We start from the raw sequence: 9,746 nt of genomic DNA, 5'->3' as shown, positions 1-9,746 counted from the left end.
ATCCCTGATCGTGTCTGCCTGGGCTGGACTATCAGCTAAAGCCTGCCTTTTTTGGCAGCGGGAAATGTTTCAACAACACGGCTCTGATATGTTAACGAGTTTAAAATTAGCATTCGTGAGGTCACAGTGACCTTGACCTTTGACCACCAAAATCGAATCAGTTCATCCTCGAGTCCAAGTGGACGTTTGAGCCAAATGTGACGAAATTTCATCAAGGCGTTCCTGAGATATCGCGTTAACAAACAACGGACGGACGTACAGACGGACGTACGTACACAAACATCTATTGAATTGTTTGTCTGTAATGTGTATTGTTGTCTCGGACCCCAGGAAGACAGGATCCTTTTTAATCAACAATAAACAATAAACAATAAACATACGCTGCAGATGTTGAACTCTCGTATGGTCCACTCAGGCAGCACGGACTCCGACAGCATCTGGACGATCAGGTCTCCGTAGTACAGCGGCTCCTGGTCAAACGGCCAGTAGTGGTCACACTTCACCTGCAGGGGGACACCAAGAGTTTGCAATGAATAACTAAGGGCCTGTGCACACAGGGATTTATTTTTCCATAGACATTTGGTAACATGCTTATAAAAATAGTTTTACTGGGTACAGCAGCAATGTGACCGACGTCGGGGGAAGGGGGGGGGGAGTAGAGTCGGGGCTGTGTTTTCGGTTCATGGAGGGACCTGTGATGATGTGGTTTCAGCTAGCCAGATAACGTTAGCTTGCTTGCTAACGTGGCTATACAGTAGCTAAGGGATTTACCACCCAGAAGCTCCGCTAATAACCTTAGCCTCTAGTATGGATAATGTAACAGTCGTAAATATGCCTAACGTTACTACGTTATGCTTATGGAACATTGTTTGACTGCAGGCATAGACTGTAATAGGCCCTATAGCAGGCAGTTAGCTCCTGGCTCATGCTAACGTTAGTATCCAGTTCCCCGCAGCCAAAACATGACCAAACATGCCACAAAAATGTCCACTAATTCCGCTAATCCAGTCTCGAGGCTGATCTGGCCGATAAATTGTCCAGGTTGCCGTTTTCAAGTGACTTTTATCAGCTAACATTACAAAGCAACTGTTTTAGCCAGGCAGCTGCTGGGCACGTGCGAGAATGGTGGTGCACGCGCGCCAGCTCGAGCACATGCTGTCTGCGGTTACTCCGCCGTTACTGACAATGGCCACCGATGTCAGTAAGAGTCAGAAGTTACGGAATGGGCCTTTAAAAGAAAAAAGCATATACATTTATTTCGGTCTGAGTGAAATGTTCTATGGTCTGTTCCGATTCTAAATATAACTGAATCACTTGGTTTGATCAAGTAAAAGTATTTGTATAAGCGTTTTACCAAAGGTCTATGGGGAAAATAAATGGCAGATGAAATCCCTTGGTTCCTAAGCCTAACCTGGAAGAGGGCGTGACTTTGGTACTCTAGACGGTTTCAACTTGACAACATAACTAACTTCTTGCTAACTTCCTGTTGCAGTGTATACAGTCTATGATGCTAATACAATAGCTGGCAGGAAATAAGCTAGGTTTCAAAATATTCCCGTCACACAATTCCGTGAAAGCCGTCGATAAATGGATCCTAAAATAATGCACTCTGTTCACAGGACATGAGCCTGTTCTACCCACCCTGCCTTTCTCCACACACTGCGTAACCATGACCACGTTGTGGACGTTCTGCTCCCACACCATCTTCCAGAAGTCATCTTTGGTTCCGGGCAGCGGGCCTTGGGTGGCGATGTACTCCCGACGGAAGCTGCTACCCTGAAACACATTTTCACATCAAAACCCATTCACATTTTCACACAATAACAATAAAAATCATATGCACATACTCAATAACAATAACATATACATAATCATATACACATACTCAATAACAATAACATATACATAATCATATACACATACTCAATAACAATAACATATACATAATCATATACACATACTCAATAACAATAACATATACATAATCATATACACATACTCAATAACAATAACAATAAAAATCATATACACATACTCAATAACAATAACATATACATAATCATATACACATACTCAATAACAATAACATATACATAATCATATACACATACTCAATAACAATAACAATAACATATACATAATCATATACACATACTCAATAACAATAACATATACATAATCATATACACATACTCAATAACAATAACATATACATAATCATATACACATACTCAATAACAATAACATAATACATAATCATATACACATACTCAATAACAATAACATAATACATAATCATATACACATACTCAATAACAATAACATATACATAATCATATACACATACTCAATAACAATAACATATACATAATTATATACACATACTCAATAACAAAGCTGCAGGAGAAAAACAGAACGCATTACAAAGGAATGTATAGAGACACTGCGGAGCGCGTCATCATTCAGAAACCACACCCAAAACGGGGAGAAACAAAAACTCCGCCCCCCCCCAATCCTGGCGTTCTCCTAAGGATCATATATATGGAAGATGAACACTCCAACTTCATCCTTGACATCTAGATCCACATTTTTCTTCTCGCCAATTCTCAATGGCTTCCTTGTTTTGCTCGGGAGTACAAACAAACTTTAATTGGCGATTTTTTACATCTGTTGTCTGCGCAGCCCCACCACACAACAGCTTTTAGCTATGTTTAATTCAAGGAAAATGACGCTGGTGTGTGGGAGTGAATGGAGTGCTTTCCCCCATGATGGGTGTGGCCTATTTCAAGCAGTGTCTCTATACTGTAGTCACATCACTGTTTCAGTTTCCGATGTCACATGACAGTTCCTTATGTAACAGATTGGTCGTTACTTGCATTACATTCTTTGCCTCTTTATTGGTGTCATGTTTGAAAGTTCCTCTCATCTTATGCTGCCTTCAAGTCCTGTCAGAAATATCAGAATCACAGCAAACCGACCGTGCCCCAATACTGATACCACAACGCAGAGTCCTTATTAGTCCTGACATTGTGTTTATAATGCATGGCGTGGTTTTGTTTTTTTAGCACACTGTCCATACTCTCAAACACAAAACTGTCCAGTACACCTACTTCCTCCATGGACCTATCCACTTTCTCCATGTATCTATCCACTTCCTCCATGGATCTATCCACTTTCTCCATGGATCTATCCACTTCCTCCATGGATCTATCCACTTTCTCCATGTATCTATCCACTTCCTCCATGTATCTATCCACTTTCTCCATGTATCTATCCACTTCCTCCATGGATCTATCCACTTTCTCCATGTATCTATCCACTTCCTCCATGGATCTATCCACTTCCTCCATGTATCTATCCACTTTCTCCATGGATCTATCCACTTCCTCCATGTATCTATCCACTTCCTCCATGTATCTATCCACTTTCTCCATGTATCTATCCACTTCCTCCATGTATCTATCCACTTTCTCCATGGATCTATCCACTTCCTCCATGGATCTATCCACTTCCTCCATGGATCTATCCACTTCCTCCATGGATCTATCCACTTTCTCCATGTATCTATCCACTTCCTCCATGGATCTATCCACTTCCTCCATGGATCTATCCACTTTCTCCATGGATCTATCCACTTCCTCCATGGACCTATCCACTTCCTCCATGGATCTATCCACTTCCTCCATGGATCTATCCACTTTCTCCATGTATCTATCCACTTCCTCCATGGATCTATCCACTTTCTCCATGTATCTATCCACTTCCTCCATGGATCTATCCACTTCCTCCATGGATCTATCCACTTTCTCCATGGATCTATCCACTTCCTCCATGGACCTATCCACTTCCTCCATGGATCTATCCACTTCCTCCATGGATCTATCCACTTTCTCCATGTATCTATCCACTTCCTCCATGGATCTATCCACTTCCTCCATGGATCTATCCACTTTCTCCATGGATCTATCCACTTCCTCCATGGACCTATCCACTTCCTCCATGGATCTATCCACTTCCTCCATGGATCTATCCACTTTCTCCATGTATCTATCCACTTCCTCCATGGATCTATCCACTTCCTCCATGGACCTATCCACTTCCTCTATGGACCTATCCACTTCCTCCATGGACCTATCCACTTCCTCCATGTATCTATCCACTTCCTCCATGGATCTATCCACTTCCTGCATGGACCTATCCACTTCCTCCATGGATCTATCCACTTCCTCCATGGACCTATCCACTTCCTCCATGAACCTATCCACTTCCTCTATGGACCTATCCACTTCCTCTATGGACCTATCCACTTCCTCTATGGACCTATCCACTTCCTCCATGGACCTATCCACTTCCTCCATCCCCTCCCTCCATGGATCAGTGAGCTTACAGGAATGTAGCTGGCATTGATGTAGTCTGAGCAGGGATCGTCATCCACGTAGGACAGCTTGACTCGCGTCGAGTCATCTGAACACCAACACACACACACACACACACACACACACACACACACAGCAGAGAAATATGAGAGGTTGGGCAAGAGACGCTTCCCACATAAATGCTGCATGCACTGCTGAGTAATAGAGCTGAACAGTCACGTGACACCTCTTGCCCCGGAAGAGATTTTCCCGAGATTTTGTTGCTCCAAGTTAAATGTTTTATGATCACTAGTGATGCAGTAGGTTAAATGTTTTATGATCACTAGTGATGCAGTAGGTTAAATGTTTTATGATCACTAGTGATGCAGTAGGTTAAATGTTTTATGATCACTAGTGATGCAGTAGGTTAAATGTTTTATGATCACTAGTGATGCAGTAGGTTAAATGTTTTATGATCACTAGTGATGCAGTAGGTTAAATGTTTTATGATCACTAGTGATGCAGTAGGTTAAATGTTTTATGATCACTAGCGATGCAGTAGGTTCAATGTTTTATGATCACTAGTGATGCAGTAGGTTAAATGTTTTATGATCACTAGCGATGCAGTAGGTTCAATGTTTTATGATCACTAGTGATGCAGTAGGTTAAATGTTTTATGATCACTAGCGATGCAGTAGGTTAAATGTTTTATGATCACTAGTGATGCAGTAGGTTAAATGTTTTATGATCACTAGCGATGCAGTAGGTTAAATGTTTTATGATCACTAGCAATGCAATAGGTTAAATGTTTTATGATCACTAGCGATGCAGTAGGTTAAATGTTTTATGATCACTAGCGATGCAGTAGGTTAAATGTTTTATGATCACTAGTGATGCAGTAGGTTAAATGTTTTATGATCACTAGCGATGCAGTAGGTCGCTGGCTGGCTTGGTTATGTTTTATGATCACTAGCGATGCAGTAGGTCGCTGGCTGGCTTGGTTATGTTTTATGATCACTAGTGATGCAGTAGGTTAAATGTTTTATGATCACTAGCGATGCAGTAGGTCGCTGGTTGGCTTGGTTATGTTTTATGATCACTAGCGATGCAGTAGGTCGCTGGTTGGCTTGGTTATGTTTTATGATCACTAGCGATGCAGTAGGTCGCTGGCTGGCTTGGTTCCGGCCTTAAAACTCGTTACATAAGGACTTTTCTAAATGTCTATGGGGAAAATGAATGGGGAACTCTCTTCCGGGACAAGAGATGTCACGTGACTGTTCAGCTCTATGCGGAGGTTGCCAAACTAGAAGGGGTGTGGCCTGGCAGCCGGCTGTAAGCTCTCTTAATCACTCCATATTTCTGTCTGTAGGCGGCTGCCTCCCACTCACAGGGAAGGATGTTGTTGTATCGGTTCTTGCCGCGGTTCTCTGGCAGCAGAGCGGTGTCCAGCGGCTGGTTACGGCCCACGTCCTTCAGGTCCTGACAGGAGAAGCACAGGATCAATCCTCTCACACTGTTATTATAGCAGCCTATAACTGTGATGTTCAGTGTGCCAGAGGTATGAAGTGATGAGGTGTTCGTTTACTTTTTTTTGGTGAAGCCACTTTTCCCTCAACCTGCTTCGTCTACTTCTACTTCAGTTAGAGCTTTCCTACATTTCCCAGAATGCCTTTCAACATCCCCCCGTCTTTCAGGTCCTAACATGAATATACAGTATAGAATGGTGCAGGGATCAGAGATGGGCAACTTTGATGATAGAGAGGGCCACAAAAAAAATGTCCTCGCTACCAGAGGGCCGGATTGTGACCGTGCACTTCCACCAGTAGCCTACTGTAACTCCATCATGCCCAATTATAGCTACTAATCTGATGAAAAGGACTGGTAATCAAAGTTTATTATACCAACATTTATATTTTTCATATTCAAATTTAGTAATTCTTCCATTCAGATGACACCAGAAACTTTGCTCGAGCTTTAAAACAGGCCGCTACAGCAATTTGATGGGGTACATCACCCAGATATGTGATATTAATCAGATTAGTAATGTTGCATGTGCAATGTGCATCCTGGATATAGTTTGTTACAATAGCGTTAGCTGAAATGCTAACGATAAACAGTATGTGGATGGACAATGCTAACGCCATAAGCGCCATGTTCTGGGATGTAGAGTAAAATAAAAACACAGATTTGGGTGGTCGAACCTAACCTAACCAAAAACGTCAGCCTTGTAAAAAAAAAGGGGGGGGGGAAAGATAAATTGACCCAGGGGCCACACTGAGTGAGGTCGGGGGCCGCCAGTTGCCCACCCGTGTTCTAGGCCAACCTTCTAGGGCAAAGTTAGCATCGCCCCTCAACAAAAAGCCAATGGGATTTTCCCATTGGCTTTTGGATTATTGCAGAAAATAATCTCTGTGGGGAAAAAAAGTGTAACGGTTTTGTTCAACAAGATAATCGTCATAAATTAACACCAGTTTTGTGATTTTTGAAGGGTAAATGCGATCGCCAGAAATCACGATCGCCAGAAATCGTGATTGTCAGAAAATCGCCAGAAAATGCTTCACAAATCATAAAAGGGTGCAATTGTGAAGATTATCTTGCTGAACAAAACGTGCAAGTATCATTCACTTGTGTTAACCACAGAGCTTATTTCAGGCAGCTAACCAAAAACCCATTGGAAAAACCCATTGGAAAAACCCATTGGAAAAAGCCACTGACGTTGAGATGGGGGAACCCATGGTGATGCATTTCCGGGGTTTAGCACTCATTCCTGCTGCACCACATAACGTGTAAGTCCATTTATACAGTGTTGTGTTCAGATCTACCATTTATCCAGTGTTGTGTTCAGATCTACCATTTATACAGTGTTGTGTTCAGATCTACCATTTATACAGTGTTGTGTTCAGATCTACCATTTATCCAGTGTTGTGTTCAGATCTACCATTTATACAGTGTTGTGTTCAGATCTACCATTTATACAGTGTTGTGTTCAGATCTTCCATGTATACAGTGTTGTGTTCAGATCTACCATTTATACAGTGTTGTGTTCAGATCTACCATTTATACAGTGTTGTGTTCAGATCTACCATTTATCCAGTGTTGTGTTCAGATCTACCATTTATACAGTGTTGTGTTCAGATCTACCATTTATACAGTGTTGTGTTCAGATCTACCATTTATACAGTGTTGTGTTCAGATCTACCATTTATACAGCGTTGTGTTCAGATCTACCATTTATACAGTGTTGTGTTCAGATCTACCATTTATACAGTGTTGTGTTCAGATCTACCATTTATACAGTGTTGTGTTCAGATCTACCATTTATACAGCGTTGTGTTCAGATCTACCATTTATACAGTGTTGTGTTCCGATCTTCCATTTATACAGTGTTGTGTTCAGATCTACCATGTATACAGTGTTGTGTTCAGATCTACCATTTATACAGTGTTGTGTTCAGATCTACCATTTATACAGTGTTGTGTTCAGATCTTCCATTTATACAGTGTTGTGTTCAGATCTACCATTTATACAGTGTTGTGTTCAGATCTACCATGTATACAGTGTTGTGTTCAGATCTACCATTTATACAGTGTTGTGTTCAGATCTACCATTTATACAGTGTTGTGTTCAGATCTACCATGTATACAGTGTTGTGTTCAGATCTACCATTTATACAGTGTTGTGTTCAGATCATTTATACAGTGTTGTGTTCAGATCTACCATTTATACAGTGTTGTGTTCAGATCTACCATTTATACAGTGTTGTGTTCAGATCTACCATTTATACAGTGTTGTGTTCAGATCTACCATGTATACAGTGTTGTGTTCAGATCTACCATTTATACAGTGTTGTGTTCAGATCTACCATTTATACAGTGTTGTGTTCAGATCTACCATTTATACAGTGTTGTGTTCAGATCTACCATTTATACAGTGTTGTGTTCAGATCTACCATTTATACAGTGTTGTGTTCAGATCTACCATTTATACAGTGTTGTGTTCAGATCTACCATTTATACAGTGTTGTGTTCTACCATTTATACAGTGTTGTGTTCAGATCTACCATTTATACAGTGTTGTGTTCAGATCTACCATTTATACAGTGTTGTGTTCAGATCTACCATTTATACAGTGTTGTGTTCAGATCTACCATTTATACAGTGTTGTGTTCAGATCTACCATTTACACAGTGTTGTGTTCAGATCTACCATTTATACAGTGTTGTGTTCAGATCTACCATTTATACAGTGTTGTGTTCAGATCTACCATGTATACAGTGTTGTGTTCAGATCTACCATTTGGAAAAAGTGTCACATATGTTGCTTGTTGCTTGATAATAATAAAAAAAGATGAGGAAAAAAAGAAGATACATTCTGGACTTAATTCTTAAATAACTAAATAATAAACGATTCAATAATGAATCTCTTTTTAATCTTAGGGATTGATGGAACATTTTTATTTTTCAAAATGGATGTAACACTTAACTCTTCACCTAATCTCTATAAGTTGATCACTGTCTGTGACAATCTGTGACATATTCCTGTGCATTTATTGTGCTAACCTCATACTCCTCTGACAGAAGGTAGTTGGAGTCGGCCTGCAGTTTGGTGTAGTGAGACTCAAAGTGCATGATCTTGATGGGGCTGCAGGATACAGAGACAACATATTTAGTCCACAAAATATCCAGAGGGCAAAATCAGCCATTCAACAGAAGAGATTTCTTTGATTTCACGGATCAGGAAAACACTGAATTTACCTGGAAATGCGACGGTTGCTGAAACAGAAGGGACAAATCATTGGTGAATCATTGGTCATAAACGACATCTGCTGAAGGATTGACTGTATTATAAGAACCTGGTACATCAGCGGTTACTAAGGCAGGTGTATGCAGCTTACAACAAACCAAGGCACACCCAAACATTAATTGCACTGAATTATGTAATAATTATATGGTATGAATCAAACAAGAGAGCCAGCAAACACAACGAGCCGCAAGCTGGTTTAACCCAGAAGGGAAAAGGTGTGACCCTTAACCTTAGCAAACTGAAGCTGAATGAAGTTTACAGCATGGCTTTGTTTGGCCTTGATTGTGTCTTACAATGCACTTTTACAGAATATTATCATCTATTTCTATGTAATTGTTTCCACTTGTTAATTGTGTCCCATTGTCTTTCCCTTCTACATACTACATGTGTTCATTTCCTGTTGTTTTTACAGGGAGTTATTATTGTTATTACAGTATTATTAATTAGTAGTAGTAGTAATCCGAGTAGTACTAGTATAGTAGTAGTAGTGTTAGCAATAATACTAATAGCACTACTGCTAATTGTTATCAATAGTAGCAGTAATAGTGGTGGTAAGTAACAAAATAGTATCAGTATTGGTGCTGGTATT

At 40.5% G+C, this 9,746-nt stretch overlaps 1 protein-coding gene across 1 annotated transcript in view; it reads right to left on the bottom strand.

Annotated features, from left to right (window-relative positions):
- Positions 1-9,746, bottom strand: part of ptprbl (protein tyrosine phosphatase receptor type B, like) — a 53,118-nt gene that overhangs the window by 6,910 nt on the left and 36,462 nt on the right. Inside the window, exons 21-26 of the mRNA XM_083663246.1 lie at positions 9,109-9,126; positions 8,914-8,995; positions 5,744-5,834; positions 4,388-4,464; positions 1,642-1,776; positions 381-503 (exon numbers count right to left, since the gene is read on the bottom strand). Of these exons, the coding sequence (XP_083519372.1) occupies positions 381-503; positions 1,642-1,776; positions 4,388-4,464; positions 5,744-5,834; positions 8,914-8,995; positions 9,109-9,126 (526 nt within the window). The remainder of the gene's footprint in view (positions 1-380; positions 504-1,641; positions 1,777-4,387; positions 4,465-5,743; positions 5,835-8,913; positions 8,996-9,108; positions 9,127-9,746) is intronic.

The sequence above is a fragment of the Poromitra crassiceps genome (assembly GCF_964638095.1).
Source record: "Poromitra crassiceps genome assembly, chromosome: 30".
NCBI classification, from domain to species: Eukaryota; Metazoa; Chordata; class Actinopteri; order Beryciformes; family Melamphaidae; genus Poromitra; species Poromitra crassiceps.
Note: the sequence above shows the minus strand (reverse complement) of the source record. Positions and strands in the feature narration are given on the sequence as shown.